We start from the raw sequence: 22,359 nt of genomic DNA on the forward strand, positions 1-22,359 counted from the left end.
ATGCTTGGCATCTCCTCGATTTTAGGTTCATCAAATCCTGTTACAGGCCTATATTGCAAGAAGAATGGAGTACGTTTTATTTATCTAGCCACATAGTGTTTTTATTACGGAAATTGACGCTTGTGTAATTAAGTTTCGAGTTTCTAATGGACTCTTGCCTGTCAGAGATGTAACTTGCAATTTGATTAGTGGACTAAGTCAATATATCTTCTCCATCATTGATGGAAACAGAAACTTAGATATGTGAGTTCCAAAGGAAGATTTGTTCTTGAGACAGGAATTGCTTGTAATTCATGAACCAAGATCTTTCATGACTTCTATATCCAAGTTCTCCTAAACACACTTTCGTCACACAGAAACACGATTTACCAACATTACATCACCAAACTACTATATTACTTACTTACTTACTTAATGCCTTTTAAGGAACCCGGAGGTTCATTGTCACCCTTACACAAGCCCGCCATTGGTTCCTTCCTGAGCAAGATTAATCCAGTCTCTGCCATCATATCCTACCTCCCTCAAATCCATTTTAATATTATCTTCCCATCTACGTCTCGGCCTCCCCAAAGGTCTTTTTCCCTCCGGCCTCCCAACTAACACTCTATATGCATTTCTGGATTCGCCCATACGTACTACAATTCCTGCTCATCTCAAACGTCTGGATTTAATGTTCCTAATTATGTCAGGTGAAGAATACAATGCGTGCAGTTCTGTGTTGTGTAACTTTCTCCATTCTCCTGTAACTTCATCCCTCTTAGCCCCAAATATTTTCCTAAGCAGCTTATTCTGAAACACCCTTAACCTATGTTCCTCTCTCAAAGTGAGAGCCCAAGTTTCACAATCATAAAGAACAACCGGTAATATAACTGTTTTATAAATTCTAACTTTCAGATTTTTGACAGCAGACTGGATGATAAAAGCTTTTCAACCGAATAATAAAATTGTAACTACCTTCACTAATATCATCTTCCAGAACTTTCCTGCATCATTTTCTAAGATATACTTCTTTACCATAAACTTCTGCCGATATCTATATCAATTAAGTAGTCAATGTTTTAAATTTCCCCTCATACGTTTCCATCCTATAACTTGTTAATTGACTTCTATATCTAAGTTCTCCTAAACACACTTTCTTCACACTAAACACGACCAAAACTGCATCAATATGTTAATCTAAAATGTAATTTTCTTTTCTTACATTTCTATTATTTTATGCCGCTAATGCACCAACTTTTTAGATACAGTCTTATTAGCTCACGCATATGGCTTATTTAAAACAATTTTAGGCGGAAGTGTCAACTAGTAGCCCTTTCGTGTTACATGTGATAAAAAGGTACACGGTATCTCCGTCACACGCCATGAAGGCACTTGAGGGGCATGGAAGTAGAGCCCCATGCTTTCCATGACCTCGGCACTAGAATGTGGTGATGTGGTCGGCACCGACCGCCTTTTACCCCCGAGAAAGACCCGGTACTCAATTTTATAGGAGGCTGAGTGAACCTCGGGGCCGTTTTGGAATTAATAATAATTCTTCGTTTAATATCTTCTTTCAAAGACATAGATTATTCCAAGATTATTCATTCAGTCACACTTTTCTGCCCAAAGCCAGGTCTTTTACTGCAAACACAGCATTCTCCAAACTTTCCTATTTTCTGCCTTCCTTTTAGTCTCCGCATATGATCCGTACATCTATCATGCGATATCTTCTGCATCTCCAGTCCTCAATCTTCTTTTCTTTTCTCCGTTGGGTTGTGTCATAATGTGTCCTTCCCCAGTATCCCCCTCCCGAACATACGGAATTAAGCAATAGCATAATAGTAGAGTGAGAACGACGGGAGGGAACAAAGTATTCGTTTAGAACTACTTTCTAAAGGCTTCGTCTGTAGATCACAGAACCTGCAGTCAATGTTTCTTTGGATGAGAAGTCGTCAGCTAAGAAATAAAGTATGATGGATCGTAAATTCCTGTCAACTCATGTTCTGGTCTGTAAGAACATAAGATGAATTGTGGAGATCAAAATTATGAAAGTCGTATACGTTTCATGCTTAATGTACTTTTATCAAATACATTACAATGGAAAATGAATAACATATTTTTACAGTGTGAAATTTTGCTTGGCTACGACAGGAAATGACTAGACTTCACATTTACATGCAGGAAGTAACCTGGTTTTCTGATGTTACGCGGCCTGAATTTTTACCCATCTCAGATTACGACTTCTTCTAACACAGAATCAGAATCACAACCAACGCAACGTAGCGAATACCTGTACAGCATAGACCATGAGCGACAGACTTTCTCTACAAAGGAGACTGCACACTGAACGACATAGTAGATAATGATATGAGGCGTTCAGACCTAAAGTGGATCAAGTCCATAAAACGTAGTTTTGAGATAATAGGACTTAAAGTTAACTTGCTCTAGTGCAGCGGTCGTCAGCACTCGCTGAAATGTGCAAAGGGTACGCGGTGCTGTCCGGAGTGCACCGTCGTGCAACAGGGAGACATAGAGAGCATACCCGCTAGCAGCTACGGAGTGCACCCTAGTGCACTGCGTTTTCCACGGATAAGAGACGCTAGCCCCAGCTTGCTCTGTGCTGACGACACCCGCTCTAGTGGATTATGTAATTTCACTAGCAATAATTTTATTGTTCCATTCTCAAATTCTAGATTTATAAAAATAAACAATGGTCATGTTAATTGATGCAACGCTTTGGTGACTTGATCCACTATGGCTCAGAACATCGTGAACAAATCTGTGGTGTTCGGGTAAAGGGGTATAAGTCATTTTTTTGTCCGGGTGGAATTTTGTTCCCCAGATGAACACACAAGTTAAATTGTACAAGTGGGTGTGCAAAAATCAAAGAATACAAGCAGTTGATGTGTTTTATTTGCGTAGAAAATTATTTGTAATAAGGATTCCAAGTTTAATTTTCATTTATCTCCGAACTCATTTTTATGACTTATCTCCCTTTACCCAAACACCACAGAAATAATCTGAGCCAAAAGTGACTGGTGTCATCTACCGGCGAATGCTTGGAATTAAGACTTGATCCATTACTGCTCGGAAAAGATCCAACTTCGGATAATCAGAAATTGAATTAAACTCGATTTATGAAAATTTGTGACTTGATCCACTTTAGCTCTGAACGCCTCATATGAACAGACAGTCATTCTATGCTTTGCGTATTTCGAAGCTTTTCAATTCTGCATCATGTAAATATCATCAAAAATTTCAATTTCTGTTATTAACCTAGAAAGACAGAATTTTCTACACAATAAAGGCGTACGATTTACCCATATATGTATATATAATTTGAAGTTTGTTTCCTGTTTTAATTTCCGTTATTATGTACATATATTGCTTCAGTAAAATAAATCCTCTCGAATACAAGATTATGTAATTTGTATAATATGTAACGAGATTTCTTCAAGTCATTCCTCAGAATTTAGAGAACCAAATTTTTTACATATTTGTGTGTGGGTGTGTGTGTCTGTGTGTGTTGTGTGTAATTGCGAGTAATTTTAGAAACTAAAATTGGACGAAGTTATGCAATAAGAGACCAAGTGCCAAAAACCTGTTTCGAGATATTGGCCATAAAAATAAATATTTTTTTTATATAAAACATTTTATGCAAGAAGTATCATAACATTCGTACTATTACAAAAAATTGCACAAATAATACTAAAAAAGGCTAACCCATTTTTAATAAGAGACCAGCAGTTGAATTAATATTTTAAAGCAAAATAAATAAATGAATTTTGTGCAATAAACGAATTTTTGCTGATAAATAGCAGCAAAACTCAGATATCGCATTCTTGATTTTTTTTTCCGAGTTAAATCAATCTGTTATCAAAAGATTTGTGCAAATAGCTCATTTCTAACAAATTGTCGGTTGGCATAATAATATGTTTATTATGCTTTGTCCAATGAGGCAGTCCCGTCATTGGGAAAGCTGAAAGAGTGTCTTTCAATGTGTGTAATAATAATAATAATAATAATAATAATAATAATAATAATAATAATACTTACTTACAAATGGCTTTTAAGGAACCCGGAGGTTCATTGCCGCCCTCACATAAGCCCGCCATTGGTCCCTATCACGAGCAAGATTAATCCAGTCTCTATCATCATATCCCACCTCCCTCAAATCCATTTTAATATTATCCTCCCATCTATGTCTCGGCCTCCCTAAAGGTCTTTTTCCCTCCGGTCTCCCAACTAACACTCTATATACATTTCTGGATTCGCCCATACGTGCTACATGCCCTGCCCATCTCAAACGCCTGGATTTAATGTTCCTAATTATGTCAGGTGAAGAATACTATGCGTGCAGTTCTGCGTTGTGTAACTTTCTCCATTCTCCTGTAACTTCATCCCTCTTAGCCCCAAATATTTTCCTAAGCACCTTATTCTCAAACACCCTTAACCTATGTTCCTCTCTCAAAGTGAGAGTCCAAGTTTCACAACCATACAGAAGAACCGGTAATATAGCTGTTTTATAAATTCTAACTTTCAGATTTTTGGACAGCAGACTGGATGATAAGAGCTTCTCAACCGAATAATAACACACATTTCCCATATTTATTCTGCGTTTAATTTCCTCCCGAGTGGCATTTATATTTGTTACTGTTGCTCCAAGATATTTGAATTTTTCCACCTCTTCGAAGGATAAATCTCCAATTTTTATATTTCCATTTCGTACAATATTCTGGTCACGAGACATAATCATATACTTTGTCTTTTCGGGATTTACTTCCAAACCGATCGCTTTACTTGCTTCAAGTAAAATTTCCGTGTTTTCCCTAATCGTTTGTGGATTTTCTCCTAACATATTCACGTCATCCGCATAGACAAGAAGCTGATGTAACCCGTTCAATTCCAAATCCTGTCTGTTATCCTGAACTTTCCTAATGGCATATTCTAGATCGAAGTTAAAAAGTAAAGGTGATAGTGCATCTCCCTGCTTTAGCCCGCAGTGAATTGGAAAAGCATCAGATAGAAAGTGACCTATACGGACTCTGCTGTATGTTTCACTAAGACACATTTTAATTAATCGAACTAGTTTCTTGGGAATACCAAATTCAATAAGAATATCATATAATACTTCCCTCTTAACCGAGTCATATGCCTTTTTGAAGTCTAGGAATAACTGATGTACTGTACCCTTTTACTCCCATATTTTCTCCATTATCTGTCGAATACAAAAAAATCTGATCAATAGTCGATCTATTACGCCGAAAACCGCACTGATGATCCCCAATAATTTCATCTACGTACGGAGTTAATCTTCTCAAAAGGATATTGGACAAATAATATTAATAATAATAATAATAATAATAATAATAATAATAATAATAATAATAGTAAACGATGTAAGCAATGGAGGGGGAAGGGAATTGACAAGTATATCCCATTATCTTCTGGCTTAATTGCCTCATGAGCGATGACTTATTGGTGTTACTTATGAAGTTCAACCAGTTTTCGGACTGTTGACTAAACATACGTAAATTGTTGGCTTTTAGATGCTCTGCTTTTCTTCGTGGACTTTCAGACTTCGATGACATCTCAATGCGAACCGTCCTGTTGGGTCACCAATAATCCCCAGACCATTATCTTTAAGAGCAATAATGTCCAACACGCCTCACTGGTCCGTTTGTAGCTAGGCAAGAAACTTCTTTCTCCATAGTTGAACCACAGTCTAGCATATCCAATCACGAAGCTCAATACGAAGTAAATATGCATCCATAGATAGTTGCTATCCACTAGGATCGCTACTATTGCCTCATTACAGACATTGCGAAATAGTAACTGCACAGTCTATTGTTCCTAGTACCCTCATAAACTCAAGCTTCGTGACTGTATATAGGGGAAGTCCGTGTAACTTGGACCAGTGTGTAACTTGATCCAATGATGCAATCACTATTTCCAGGATAGTTTGCAAGGTACTTTATACAGCGCTTTGAACCTTCTACATGGTAGGCAACTGTCCATAAATCTCATTATGCAGGGTTGGCTTGACGCGGTCATAACGGTGTCGAACATTCTGTCCCCAAATTCTTCAAATCTTTTCACAATAGTTTGACAGCGTGTTGTGCGAAGACGTTTAGAAATACAAGACTGCCTTATACATACGAAGAAATACCAGTGTTGGAGGTAAGTTGAGTGAAATTTATATCAATGTTTGTAAAGTAGTTTTTACGTAAATAATTTTTAAGTGTTTCTTTTACAATGCGTGTAAATTGAACCATCACAAAGCGTGTAACTTGAGCCAATGCTAAAATGTACCTACCCTTATAATATAACAAATTTAGAAGATAAAATTGTCCATTATGTCTTCACTAGTGTGAATTTCCAAAAATCAGAGGTCAGTGGATGAAAATTTTGTAAGGATATATAATTAAAATATTATTTATATAATATTATATAAATAATAATATTATAAAACATTACTTTAGTTTATTTCAATATTTTATTTCTTAAATTCTGTAATAAGACTTCGTTTCATCTGGTGGGTCGACAATTACAACTTTTTAACAAATTCTGCTTTCGCCATTACTTTACAGATGACTACAAGACAGGCAAGAAAAGCGAAGGGAGTGTATGGGAAGTGGAAAGAAGAAAATCTGCAACTCGCTTTAGTTGCAATATCGGAAGGGGTTGGCGTCAATGAGACTGCACGAAGATATAATATACCTAGTGCCACACTTAAAAGATACAACAAATGGAAGGACGCTAAAATTAGACAGCCCGGTCACCCACTTGACTTGCCACAAGAGGTGGAAAATGATCTTGTGACATATCTTCTGCAGCTAGAAAAAATGTGCTATGGGTAAATACATTACAGCAAAATGTATATTAGGGCCTACTTTAGACCTACAACTTAATTCAAGCAAACTTAATATAGGCCTAATACTTAATCTGCTTATTCTTTAATTTCAGATTGACACGAAGAAGTGTTATGAAATTAGCATATGAGATTGCAGAGAAGAATAAACTGGCCACTTGGTTCAACAGGGAAACGAAGTCTGCCGGCAAAGAATGGTTTTCCGGCTTTATGAAGCGCCATCCCGAACTTAGCCTTAGGCAGCCAGAAGCCACATCACTTGCCAGGGCTTCAGGATTCAACAGGGTTGTCGTCGGCAAGTTCTTTGACACATCGGAACACCTTGTCGATCAACACAAATTAACTGCTGCCAGAATATTCAACATGGACGAGACATCCCACAATGTCGTTCAACGCCAAGAGAAGACTTTGGCACAGAGGGGAAAACCTCAGGTTGGAGCCATTTCTTCTTGTGAGTGAGGTCAGAATGTGACAGGAGTGTATGCCATGAGTGCGAGTGGCTTCTTTGTACCTCCTATGCTGATTTACGCTAGGAAAAAAATGATGGAGTCTCTCACATTTGGAGCGCCTCCTAACACCATCTTCCGCTGTCAGGATAAGGGATGGATGGATTCTGACACATTCTGTGAATGGATTAGACACTTCATTAGAACTGTCAAACCCAGCCCTCAGGAGAAAGTCCTGTTGATTTTAGATGGTCACAGTAGCCATACGCAATCGCTGAAAGCGATTGAGATCTGCCGTCAGTACGGTGTGATTATGCTATCTCTACCGTCGCACTGCACGCACCGTCTCCAACCGCTGGATGTGTCGTTCTTCAAACCTCTGAACACATTCATGTCAGCTGCCATATCAACGAACATGAGGGTACTTCCAGGACAGCGGCTGAATGTCCAGCACATTGCCTCACTGGTAGGAGTGACATTCCCCAGAGCAGCAAATATGCAGATTGCAATGAATGGCTTTAGGCACACTGGTCTTTGGCCTGTCGACCGAAATGTGTTTTCAGAGGCTGATTTCGCGCCTTTTTTGGTGACCGATCGCCTTTGAATGGTAAGCCATCAGCATCAGCATCTCGGCCAGCAGAAGAAGTGGAAGGAGCAACAACAGCAGCATCAGCAGAGAAAAAGATGGGAGACAATGTGGAGCTACTTTCTGGTCTCACAGAATATGTATCATTGAAGGAAATAAGCCCTTTGCCTTCGTCTTCCAAATCTGGACAGAGAAAATCCGGAACGAGATACAATGCATCTGGCGTGGTGCTGACGGCTACGCCACACAAGAATGCTCTGCAGCAACAATCAGATGGGAAGGCCGCAAAGAAGATAAAATTATTTGATTTGAAAGTTAAGGTGACATCCAAAACACGCTGTGTTATTTGTGGTGAAAGTGAGAACAAAGACTGGATTCAGTGCAATCGGTGTGGAAAATGGGCCCACGAAGAATGTGCAACAATTACAGATGAACTATTTTATTACTGTTGTATGTGAAATAATTGCTTGACACAAATTTTTGTTTGAATAAACAACATTATAGGAGTTAAATGTGTTTAATATGCCTGGTCCAAGTTACACGATCCTCTGAGTTACACGATCCTCTGGTTCATATTACACGACCCTGGCTCAAGTAACACGACTTCGAAATTTTGATTAAATTTTATTTTTGAAGTATTAGAATTAAAATTAGTGAAGTCATATTTTATTTAGGGATTTATCATGGCAATCTACCATCATAAAAAATTCAGGGACATTTTTCTCAATATGATAAGTGAGTTACGGCCATTCAAACTTAGGTGGTCCAATATACACGGTCTTCCCCTACTAGACAGTGATGTCAAAGCAAGCGCATTTTTCTGACCTTGACGTCGTGCTCGGGCAGCAAGCGCTAAGTATGGAAAGAGGAAGGGTTGTGTACATGAATAAGCAACCTGTTGGATTAAAAAAACAGTGGTGTACAAACTTCAAACGGAACGTGAAATTTTATGTCGTTATTTTTATATGGCTTCTTTCTGTTTAATATTGTCTATATTGTCTGTAAAACAAAAGTACTAACACTGATTTCTTAATATTGCACTTGTGTTTTAAATCTTAATAACATAATAGAGAGTTAAGAAGGAATATTCACTTAAATTCCATAGTTGTATAATATTATACTGTATTAAGTGGATGAAACACATTATTCATAAAGAAAGTGATATTCCAAAAAAGGACACTGAGTATGACATGATAAGTTGGGATTTATATTGATAGTACTTTTAGCCTTACAAAAGTAATCAATAAACTAATCAAAACAATATTACAGTACAAAGCAAAGTTACCTAGGTACTGTATCTGTTTTAAGTGTAACTAATATTACATAACAAAACTCTTATCGCATTATGCTTTTAAGGTGATATTTGTGAGCAACTTCCTATCATCAGAATATTAAATTATTTTCTCGAAATCTGCTGAAGCTATAGAGCTGACATTTTTACAACATATGGGCACGTATCTTTTGCTTATGATGTAACAGTAGTTGCTTTGTTAATTAATTTCCTTACAAATAATTTCCATGCGAATATTTTCAAAATGTTCAATACACTATCTTCAGTAATACATATATACGGTATATTAGATTTACGAAAATATTCTGTAAGGCTACTAAATAAATAGGCCTATACCTGAAAATTTCACTTTTCTATATGAAAAGTTGAGAAAATATTTCTTTTGAACAAAAAAATCAGACTTGTGAAAAATGAGCATTAAAATTAAAACTTACATTCTTATGCTGCACTTATACTTCTCAGGCAAATCTAAAAATTAACATGGATACAGTTTTAATAAGTTCTCTTCCCTTTATCTATTGAATCAGTGCTGGCCATCCCTGAATATAGCTCGACCAAGCAGCATATACTACCTCTTTCGTCTGTCTCTTTCCTTTCCGCTGTAAAGCGCTCAGGCTCTCCTGGGCTCTAAAGCGCGCGCTTGCTCCTGTGGGCATCAATTGACATGCCTGTACTAGACTGTGGTTGAACCCTTCTCCTTTAAGGCAGCTTAATGCATGTGACCTGATCACACTTCGTATCTTTACAACCACGGACAATACATTGTTCAGTGTGGCTATTTTAGCACATAATGCCTCACGATAGATAAGGAAATGGAGACTCAGATCCGTAACATATATTTTGATCTTGTCAGTTGCTACACAGGTCAGTTCCCCCCCCCTCATTCAAGCCCACATTTTTCTGCTATCTTTAACACATCTTTGTAAAAATTCTGCCCAAGTAATGTTAATTAAATATCCATTCTTTTTATTATACGATGAAATTCTACGAAGGCTGCAATGTTTCAATACCTGAAAAGCAATAAAATAATGAAAAATCTAAATCGCTGACTAATGTGTGGTATCTATGTAATATAGCCTACTAAATAACTAATGTGAAGGTACCTCAATTGTTGTGTACAGGCGTGCAATTGATGCCATCTAAGTTCAAAAGTATTATTATTAATAAGTAATTAGAAGTTTCTCGTACATTGCTATAGTTTCATTTACACTTTATATTCAACTAATTTTCTCTTCAGTAAAATCTTGTACTTCATTTTTGCAGTTTTGGTCATCAGGTGTTCAAAGAAAGACGGTTTTACAACATGAGTCCAGTAGGTGATCTGATGTATTCCGGAAATCGAGACTTCTCATCTCGTCACGATCTTCTAATTGAACCACCGTCAGATCTTAGACCCAATGTCACATATATGGCCCAGGTATCCGCCGTGGATAACCGTGGGTGTAAAGGTCACTCAACAAATGTTACATTCACACGTGAGTATTATTATTATTATTATTATTATTATTATTATTATTATTATTATTATTATTATCATTATTGTTATATTTTCTATTCCTGTTGTTCACATAAGATATTTTAAATTAAAAGTGCTAACTACATAAGCATTTATTTGCCTATTTAGTTTAATAACGTAAATTGAATAAAAGTATTTTTCGCTAATCCTCTATAACTTATCTAAAAACCAATACATACTAGTGTAGCCTACTGTACTATATATTGAATGTCTTAGCCGTTTGTATTTGCTTTGACTTTCTGTTGCATTTATCTGAATGTTTAGCAGTAGGGCCTATTTGTCACTTTGACGAACTTTAAATTGGACGCAGTTACGCAATAAGAAACTAACCGAAAAAAAAAAAAACATGTTTTCGAGATATTCGCCATTGAAGTAAAATTTATTATTTATTAATTATTTTCGCTAAACTGGAGAATTTGCTACGGTAGCTTTGAACCGTGCCGTTACGGTTACGACCAAATTCAACTAAATACACATTGTCGCCAACATAAGGATATGACGTTGGTCTGTGCGTCGTTAGAAGGAGAAATTTTTTTTCTCCCTACCTCCTTCGTTCCGAACATTACTGAGAGATAGCACCACTGTTAGCGACAAGATGTATTTGCGTAAATATTGCGAGTAGATTACGTAGCTTAGATGAGGGGCTCTCGACAGGAACAGTTTTGCTGTGGCGCATGCGCGGACCTCTCATGCGATGGCAGAGTGATCCTTACTTGAATTTATTTTCGTGTGTACATTCCAGATCAAATCAAGAAGATCGCTTCTTGCTCCGTCTACATATCTTGCATATTATACGAAGGCTAGGTTTGGTAAGTTTAGGTTTGTATTATCCTAGTCCGCGCATGTGTAGACAGCCAAAATGATTCTGTCGATCATGGCCCTTATGATAGCTTTTGTTTCGTAATATTGGTAAACAATAATATGATGAAAGCGGTGAATAATTTCAGGGCCGCTAAAAGTTTTCTTTGTAAAAGACGAGATATTTTCTCTAGACTACAAATATAATGGCAACGCGGTCATAATTACGTAATTAACGCTTTGGTGAACATTAATCGGAAATTTACTTTCCTTCATTTGAATGATATTCCCTGAAAAACACCTTCCCCCCTTTATTTAGTTGTGATAACCTACTTTAAAATCTTACTACATCTGCATTTTCATTTGGTGCATTCAAAACACCGCCGTTGTACTATATAAACCTTGCACTTGATTAATGGAGTGAATTATTTAAGAATATAGTCACGAATTTTACTTCCACCATTTCGATTGTCTTTTGTTTGATACGGCTCGGCACGGTCCTGTGGCTGGTGGCCAGCGAACAACGTCGACTACTGACGTTTGTCTACAGTGCGCATTATCCAGTTGTTCCAATATTTTATGCAAGAAGTGTTGTAACATTCATACTGTTACAAAAAATAACACAAATAATAATAAAAAAGACTAACTGATTTTTAATAACAGACCAGCAGTTGAGTTAATATTGTAAAGCAAAATAAATAAATACATTTTATTCAATAAACGAATTTTGCTTATAAATTGTAGTAGAGTACATAATTATATAGCATTCTTGATTTTTTTCTGAGTTAAATTATCCAGCCAACAACAGATCTGTGCAAATATCTCTTTTTTTTATTTCAAAATTTCGGAATGATCTATTGTTGCGTATCCCCAGCCAATTCATCTTCGCGTGGGTTTGTTCCTTGGTCGCCACTCTGTTTTTTTTCTTCTTGAGGTTTTTCTTTACGATGGACGAGAAATGAAAAACGTTGATTATTTTTCTAACTTTATTCTCTTACTAGCCGTACCCGTGCGCTCCGCTGCACCCGTTAGAAATAAATATAAAGTAATTACATAATTAAAATAGGACATTTGATCCTGGGAATATTCGTGTTTGATAGAAGGATAAATCGTTTAATATGTTACTTAACTTAAATTGCAACCAAATAATTAAAATGCGATCATTTTGGTCCAGAGACACTCATTTGGTGCAATGACAATTCCTTTAACATGTTTCTTAATTTTTATTACATGCAACCATAGTTTAATGAAGATTGACATCATTTAGATTTAATGTGTATATTTTATTTTACTTGTTATAGGTTTCCATTGAATTATGGTAATAACTTAATTTTAACCCATGTTTTTTACGTATTCAGTAATGGCGCTTGGCCCACTATGGTCCTGAACCCTTCAAATAACTTAAATTACGTATATTATATTATATTATATTATATTATATTATATTATATTATATTATATTATATTATATTATATTATATCAGAAGTTACTGTAATAACATTATAGCATTATGTCCATATAGAGAAACTACACTTTCCAATGGTGAAATAATAATTAATTATACAAATCGGTTAATTTAGCTTCCGATATTAGTTCATACAAACACAGAAACATTCTCTGTAGGCTATCTTTCATAGCTTTCGATTGTTGCTGTCCAAGGCCCCTTATAGACGAAGTCATTTGTTTTTTAATTCATTACACGGCCTTAGATGGCAGTTATTTTAATTTTAAAACTCATTTATCTCATTAAATATCAGTCCTATAAAAATTTTTCAAGGAATAAAACTTATCGAAAATTACTTTTAAAGAAACTTTTGTTATGCAGCATTTTTCACAAAAATCAATAATAAGCGAGATATTTTGATTTATTTAATTCAGGCCCCCTTATAACCCCCTTTTTAAATAATGTATTTTGAATGACATATAGCCTAAAATCTAAGTTACAACGAACTTAATTTATATTCCAATTTTCATCGAAATCCGTTCAGCCATTATCGCGTGAAAAGGTAACAAACATACAGACAGACAGACATACAAACAAAAATTTCAAAAAAGCGATTTTCGGTTTTAGGATGGTTAATTATATATGTTAGGACCAATTATTTTTGGAAAATCGAAAATTACCAGAAAAATTTCGGCTACAGATTTATTTTTAGTATAGATGAACAGTTACAATTTTAGATAATGGGAAGATGCTGTAAGGAATGATATGTTTAGTACTATTGTTGATACAAAAACTGTTCGTTGGCTCCAAAGAACTGCAGACTCATTATACACATAATTTTAACTTCGATTTTTAATATGTGTGGTAATTGTTTTTACTGACGTATTTTGTTGATTGATATAACTCCAAAAGTTTTAAGCACCATTATAGTGTTGTACATTGTAGCATAACTCACGAGAACAGTTGTTAGGAACAGTTGATAGTCTCCACTCACAGGCAATTCGCTTTAATCATTAATCCAGTCTAATTAGTAAAACGATTCATTTACCAGAACTTTATTGAATCACATTGTTCTACCGACACTGGTTTCCTGTGGTGTTCGCAAATACAGAACGGGTCGATGAATAAATTCCTGGGCGCATTCAGCATCTGGCATTAAATTTCGTCACCAAACATGGACTTAATATTGTTCCCTTACGACATTTCGACTGGAAGTGTTTCAGATTTTAAGATAACTTTATAAAATCTTAAATTAAAATCATTGCAGTACATAATTTCTTTTCTTCTTCAGAAAAATCTCATACTAAACTCGATACATAAAATCACTTCTTCATTTTTCCCTGTCGTGGGTTCTTCAATACAGAGAATTCCAGCTCTTCTTTTAGATATCCTGTCGCTAATGAATATATCCTCATTCAATGAGCCATCTGGGAGACAGCTGAACTTTGATTTTCTTCTGTACTTTCTGAAAACAACTTTATCAAAGGAACCATTGAGATTCCTTTCTATAAATATATTTGTTATCTATCAAAGTGCGCTTTAAAATTCATTTCATAAGCATTCCACTAGATGAAGATATGAAACTTCGTCTCGACATTTACGTGGATCATTATCTCACTTTCTGATCTTGTACAGTATGTAGGGACTGTAATAAAATACTGTCTAATAGTGGAAAATTTATAAAATGTATTAAGGGGAGAGGATGGTATTTTTTGGTGAAAAATGAGTAAATTAAAAAAAAAATCTTTAAAATACTCTGTAATATCTGTGGAATGCATAGCATAACATTTTGTGGGTATTTGTGCCCTTATCGGATGTTGAGTCGCCATTTTTAAACTTTCTGCGTTATGGATTTTTAAATCACTCGCCCACTTTTATTGTTGTTTCCGGCAAATTAAATTTTCAAAAACAATTTTTTTTAAATACTCTTTGATATGTGTGGAATGCATTGCATAACATTTTGTGGGTATTTGTGCCCTTATCGGATGCTGAGACGTCATTTTTAAACTTTCTGCGCTATGGATTTTTAAATCACACGCCCGCTTTTATCGGTTTCCAGTAACTTAATTTTTTTTGCTACATTGCCACACAAAAATGGATATAATTTCTGAACTATTAAAGATACATGCATGAAATTTAGAATACACATTTTTTTTAGACTATTAGGAAACTTTTCTCTGTAACAGAATTTTGTTAATTGATTTCATTTTAAAAATACGTCCGTTTCTTTGCAGGAAAGGAAATAAGAAATTGTTATTAAATTTCAATTGTTTATTTTACAAACGTAGGGACTAATATCAAAATTCTATTACAGACAGTTTGTAGAACATGCTTTTGCAAATACATTGCAAAAGACTGTTTGAATCTATCTTTAAAAATGGTTTAGATATATCGGCTTTAGTACAATCCTGCATTGGATATATTTTTTTTTAATTTGGGCTCCCAAATGATTGTTTTTTTTTCAAAATATTTTTATTTGGTTGAGTTTCCACAGCTATGAGCTCTCTACATACAAAAAATTAATATTTTACACCAAATAAAAAAGAAAGTTAAAAAAAATACCATCCACTCCCCTTAATACACAATTTGTACCTCAAAATAACTATAAATTCTGCAATGCTTGGAAAAGTGGCATAAATCAGTTTCCACAAACATTTTTTATTAATTTATTGACAACTTACGGAACATCTGCTCGCTTGGGAAAAGAGACATAAGTATTTCTCCCATTACAATAATTCATACAGAATAAAATCAAATCGACATAAATCAGTGTGAAGGCAGTTTTTTTTTCCTTCTCCCGTAAAATTAACATTGTTGACTTGTGCCACTTTTCCCGAGCACTACAGAATTATTGGTAGATATAAAAATACTTTGCTTTATGAACAGAGGTACTGCACTACTTGCTATAAATCGATGTAGATAAGCCCAAACTACAGTACATTATCCTGAAGTATTGTCGGACCATCGGATCTGTGCCCCCGTAAGATATGCGAACTGAACCCTAATTCCTTCTCAGCCTCGGTAATTCATTTCTCTCCCTGCATTCCTATCTCTCTTTTTTCTATCTCTCTCTCTCTTTCTGTCCCCCACTACTCTCAATTTTGAGCCTTCTTGCGGGACAGTTTACTCGTATTTGCACTTGTAGTCCAGTGTTGTCAACTCAACATGAACACTGTAGCTCGGAGTGGCGAAAAAAATATTATTAAGCAAGTACGTAATAACATTTTGCGGTGAAGAGAAACAAATAGGTCAATATCTGTTCCCTATAAATCAGGCAACGAAAAGAGCAGGTGCGATCACAGTTGACGCTTATTTTATTTCAATTGATTACGTATTAAAATTACTTAACAAATACTAATAGTACAACATTTTTATGTAATTTATATAAGCAGGTTAGAGCGCCTAATAAAGAAAATCGGGAGAGAGAGGGTCTGTGCAGGAAATGAAAAGCTAGAATCACCAGGGGAGATCAGACCAAGGGAACCTTTAATTCTTGTAGATGATATGAACCGATGTATTTTAAGACGAAAGATACAAGAATTTTATACCGTACAGAAAAAAGTTCCGACATTGAAGAAATTACTGAAGTTTGCGAGAGAAGCAATAATTTCAAAGGTTGGAGGGAAACACTACGGAAAGTGAATAATTTCAAGGAAAAATTGTTCCGGGGCCGGGTATCGATCCTGGGACCCTTCGCTTAGCGCGCGAACGCTCTACCGACTGAGCTACCCCAGGAACTATACCCGACACCGTCACAATTTTTCCTATATATCCACACGACTCAAATGAGCTGACAAGACGCCAGAACTCAACTATGAGTGCACACAAATGTTGTGTGACTTAAATTGTGGCTTTCTGTTAACGTACCTCTAGTAACGAACTACCGATCGATACCCGGCCCCGGAACAATTTTTCCTTGAAATTATTGAAACCTGCTTTACAGGGAGCTACTACCTGAAAGCCAGATTTTCATACTACGGAAAGTGATTCGAGACATGGAATTTAGGTTTTAAAATGTAGAAATGCAAGATGTAATTTGATTGAAAGAAATGATATTGTAGCATACAGGACCAGTTATTTATGACACCATTGATGGAAGTTTGGCAACATCCCTATTTGGCAAGGTTCGTGGCCTGCTGTTTGACGTGGTGGGAGGAAAGCGGCTGGAATGGAGTGAGTACAGGCGTTAACTTTACCAAGAACGACGACAGCGCTGAAGGGGCACAGATCCGATGGTCCGACAATATTTTACATTCCTCCTGAGACACTTTATATAAAGAGAGCACAATGCATCAGTCCTCGAGAAGCCGAGCCCTCCTACCATCTCTCGATGTGATCGGATGATATGGAATACAGCTTGAACTTGTGAGGGACGTTTTAGGTAGGAATTTAACAGAGCCTCCTCAAACTATCTCATTCACCTTTATGGTTAAATAGAGAGCTCGTTGTCTTTCTTTAGGCCTGTAACACACTTGCAGAGTTTTCGCCAGCGAGAAATGTGTTGCGAGAAAGAGGCGAAGAGCCTTCCTCCACACACTTGGCGAGTTCTCGCTATCACAGATCACACCTCGCTATGATCATCTATGCACTGCCTTCATGCAAAAAGCATTTTTTCTGATTATAGTAATGACTCGTTGGGGAAATATTATAGGTTATGTATTTACGTATATTGTCTTACTTAAATATATAACCTGTAAGTATATTGTCGTATTTTACAAATTACGTACGAACGCTATGTTGAATCTGAGTATTCAGATGATGAGGAAATGGAGTTACATGAACATATTTTGTTAATGAAAAGAAAAAGAAGCCCTAAAATTAAAGCCAGAAATATCTGAAAATCACATTGTATCTTACGAAAATAAGGGCGAATTTTAGACACTGGTTTCGATTTGAATGATGATACGTTTAGGCGTTATTTCAGGTTGAATGGATCACAGTTTTTTTTGCCATTCATGATATGATAGAGGATTCTTTGCTATGTTGTGATTAAAATTATGTAAACTGTTAAGACATGTAGATACATTATTTCAAATGTTTAATCAATACTATTAAATCTCATCAAAATACAATATAGCCCTATTTATTTTCAGATAATCTGATATTTGTCTCCAGAGTTCTTCTTTAAGTTTCGTGTTTTTATAGCTTTCATCCCGTGTATCATATAAATAGGCCTACGGGTAACATCGTATAAGTTCGATAAGTTTCTGACTGCAATTATCAGCCATCTTTCCTATTTTCAAATAAAAACAATACAATTCATCGCCACCTGTGATATCTTTTTCTACATTCAATCGTCATAAAGAGTATAAATGTCAAACATCTTTGATAAATGTGTCAAGAAAATTCGCTGAGCTACCGATTCCAGAGAGAAACTCGCGCGAGGTTTTCGCCTTGAGCGAGAATCTCTTCCAGTGTATGGACGTCCATTTGAATCCATGTTATCAATTTTTTAATTTTCTCGCAACACATTTCTCTCTGGCGAAAACTCTGCAAGTGTGTTACGGGCCTTAACCTCGAATTTTTTCAGTTGCAACGAAGTAGGCAAATTCGAAGTATAGGAAGGAACGCACTACAACATTGTTTAGTTTAGGCAGACCCAGAAATTCTCCTTCGGAACAGGATCAAACTCATGAGACAGAGGTGGCGAAAAGTGGTTCTCATCAGCTGTTGCTTTGCGGTCTGAGTCTTTGTACTCGTACACCTCTTCCCACTCATCTTTTCACTATGTTTACAGAATGAATTCCAAGAAACCATATAACTAGAACAGGTGTTAAGTAAAAGCTTTTACAGATCTAAACTTCCTTGTTCAGGACACTGGTGACAGATTACAGTCGCTAATCGCGATTAGCATTATCGCGATTAGCTCCGATCGCGATTACCGAAAATGTGGTGATACTACAGTCTAGTATATACAGCCGCGAAGCTCAATACGTAGTAAATGTGCAAACATTAGGTAGTTGCTCACCACTAGGATCGCTAATATCGCCTCATTTCAGGCAATGCAAAATAGTACCGTCACAGTCTATTGTTTCTAACACCTTCAAAACTCAAGCTTCGTGACTGTATATAGTAGACTGTGGTGATACACTAGGTCACGCACGCTTGGTCCCGTCTGGTCAACAGCTGAATTACCATAGAGGAAACAATTTTCTATATGTACATACATAAATGTTTGTTTCCCTCCTGGACAACACGTAAAGTTCATACTTTCTTTTGATGTTTGTTCATTGTTGTTTTTCTTTTTTGTTGCTGTTTCTTGCAGCTTGATATGGGAATTTATTTGTTAAAATTGTTATATGCTTTACAATGTAAACTGATACAATTTATAGCATTACTATTTATATTATTTTGAAAAGAGATTTTATAACCTATAAAATTTACATCATTACTATTTATATTATTTTGAAAAGAGATTTTATAACCTATAAAATTTATATCATGCCAAAGGTTTATATTATTTTGTAATAAAACATATTTTAAAAATCAACCCTAACCTCAACGATAGCGTTTAATGGAGACTGAAATTGAAAATCTGAAAAAGAAACCAGTTCCAGTTTCTAATCCATTATTTATTGAAATGAAACGTCTTTCAGCAGCCTTTTATTGCTCTCTATGTATATGAAATATGAATAATTCGTCTGTCATTTGTTAATATATTTCTTTTTTACTTTTCTCACATCTGCATTAAATTTCCTCACTACATCTAATAGTAGCCAAGTTCATTTTGTAGCCATTCATTTTCGTTTCTATTTCATATATACAATGGAAGGGGTAACAAAATTTCACAACAGAAGCTATCACGACTTCCTAAATAATATAAATCAAGGTGATTCGAAACCAAAGATTACTAAAATGTTACTTTCGTCCACTGGGTCGTGCCTCAGCGCGATTATCTAGATTAGGGAACAGGATTTAGCTCCTGATCGCGATCAGGACGGTGACACACTACAAACCCGACCGCGATTAGGTCGATAATTATATTAAAAATTACTAAACTAGTCTTGTCTTGTCTTGTCTGTAGCGATTGGAGAAAATAATACAAGTGAATGAAAGACTAATGTGTATATACAGCGTGTCCCAGAAACGCCTTCCATTTCAAATTATAATAATCCGTGGCGCTACAGCCCGTGAAGGGCCTGGACCGACCAGCCGGCTGCTGGTCCCACACCCACATGCCGAAGCAGAGGTGGACGATCATCCAATCAGAATGGAGGTATCGTGTGGTTAGCACGATGATCCCCCCAGCCGTTATAGCTGGTATTCGCAACCGGATTTCGCTACCTATCGTAGCTCCCCAAGTGCATCACGATGCTGGGTGGGCACCGGTCCCATACACTGGCCGAAATTTCATGAGAAAATTTCTTCCCCCATGAGGACTCGAACCAGCGCGCATTCCGTAACGCGAGTCCTAGACAGGATGCCTTAGACCGCGACGCCACGGCGCGGGACTCCATTTCAAATTATACTGTAGTTTAAGTCTACTCGCATGGCTCACGTGCCATGTTGTGATGAAAATGTTATTGAAATAAGATTTTTCTCTTTTATACTTACTATAATATTTCGTCATAATAATGTTCTAATATTAATTGACGTCTCTCTGTACGAAGTGACTAAGCGTGCAAGCCTTATTCAATGTATTAATTATTAATTTTTTTAAACCAACATCTTTACCCATCCCTAATAGAGTGGTTTGGGTTGCCTATTCGAATAATGTGGACGACGTTACTGGTACATTCTATATGAACTATCCCGAGGAAGAGCGAAGAACACACAGTTTGGGAATAACCGAAACAATCAGTGGCGGTGCGTCAACAAGAACATGTGAACACCTGTTTCCATTGAAGCACGACTAGTTTTATTATTTAATACCGTATTGACGTAGCGGGAATGTATAATATCAGAATCGAGTATTTTAAACTTTCCGCATCTTGCATGAACTTATTTAAACTTGGCAACGTGCGTTCACCTTTATGCCGTGCTCTTTGCAAGGAGGTTACAGGAATTACACGCATGCGCGGGACAAAATTGTCTTTAGCTGGCTGCTTATGACTCGTCAAGAGCACAAAGCGTTAAGTGAACAGTGAATCTACTCTACAGATGTCAGGTGCATCGATGCCTATCTTTAACTTGCTATATTTCGAGGCAGGGAATTTAATAGTCTGTATTTTAACCTGTAGGTGTCAGCATTTATCACTGTTGGAACGTTTATTTTGTGTGGGTCTGTGTACAGTGCTGCTATGAGAGTTTAGTTTGTGAATTACTATAGTTTAGTGTTAGCATAACAGCATAGTGTAGCTTTCAAACACATGCTGGCAGACTGTGATAGTAGTATGAATTTAAGTGTCTGTATGGTGGTGTATAATATTTAAGAATAATATTTACTGGCATGTATTTATAGTAATCAATCTATGAGAATTGGATTACAGTAGTGGTATAGGCTATAGTGTATCAGTGGTTGTGAACTAAAATATATTACACAACACACACTTTTTTAAATAACGGTATTGTGATAGCCTATGTATTAATTTTTAACAAACATAAACAATGAACCTGTTCAAGTAATTTTGAACATAAATAACTGGGTAAACTGACTTACTAGGAAAAATTGGAAATAAAAAGATTGGGTTTCATTATTATTATTATTATTATTATTATTATTATTATTATTATTATTATTATTATTAATTATATTTGGAACTTATACACGATTTTTTCGATAGTGAAACATTGGAATCATGACATTTCATATTAAACGTATGATTTTAAATTCTCTCCGGTTTTGGAACACAAAATTGTGAACACGCGTAATATTTTATTACGACCCCCCACTGGAACGAATAAGTGTTTTCGTGTACACTGGCCTTACCTCCGAATGACACTTATGCAAAATATGCTATCAAGAATGTTTCCAAACACATTTTATGTAACTTCAGTTACTGTAAAATATGTATTTACTAAAGTCCATATTTGTCTTTATTTCAGTACCTGTGTCTACATCAAAGGAAACAAATCAAACTTCGGTACGTACTTCAATGTTTATCAAATTTTAATTTTTGTCACTTTTAAACAGATAATACAATCGTTACTTTTAAATACAATTTTAGAATCTAATGGTCATTGTGATATGTGTTGTGTAGAAGAAGTGTAGTAATATTTTCATAATAATTCATTGCATAAAGACTACAAATTGATGTCACTGTCCTATACGCATCATTTAAAAAAAATAATTCTCGAAGTTTTATATTCATGTGGGAACCATGTGTGTCTCGATATATGCCCACATGATAATTCAACTTTCGTCATACTTTCCCGGAATTTCATATATGACCATGGTAGCAGCTGCTTGAATTCCTTTATGTCATGTGGTAAAGGCACATACACACAATTCTTTTGTAGCCCACAGGAAGAGATCATACGGAGTCAA

At 35.9% G+C, this 22,359-nt stretch overlaps 1 protein-coding gene across 2 annotated transcripts in view; it reads left to right on the forward strand.

The window, feature by feature from the left end:
- LOC138706270 (fibroblast growth factor receptor 2) overlaps positions 1-22,359 on the forward strand; it is a 526,650-nt gene that overhangs the window by 465,662 nt on the left and 38,629 nt on the right. For both annotated transcript variants that reach the window (XM_069835373.1, XM_069835366.1), the window contains exons 7-8: positions 10,437-10,648; positions 21,918-21,955. In XM_069835373.1, coding sequence (XP_069691474.1) covers positions 10,437-10,648; positions 21,918-21,955 — 250 coding nt within the window. The remainder of the gene's footprint in view (positions 1-10,436; positions 10,649-21,917; positions 21,956-22,359) is intronic.

This window comes from Periplaneta americana, chromosome 1, assembly GCF_040183065.1.
Source record: "Periplaneta americana isolate PAMFEO1 chromosome 1, P.americana_PAMFEO1_priV1, whole genome shotgun sequence".
Classification (NCBI taxonomy): Eukaryota; Metazoa; Arthropoda; class Insecta; order Blattodea; family Blattidae; genus Periplaneta; species Periplaneta americana.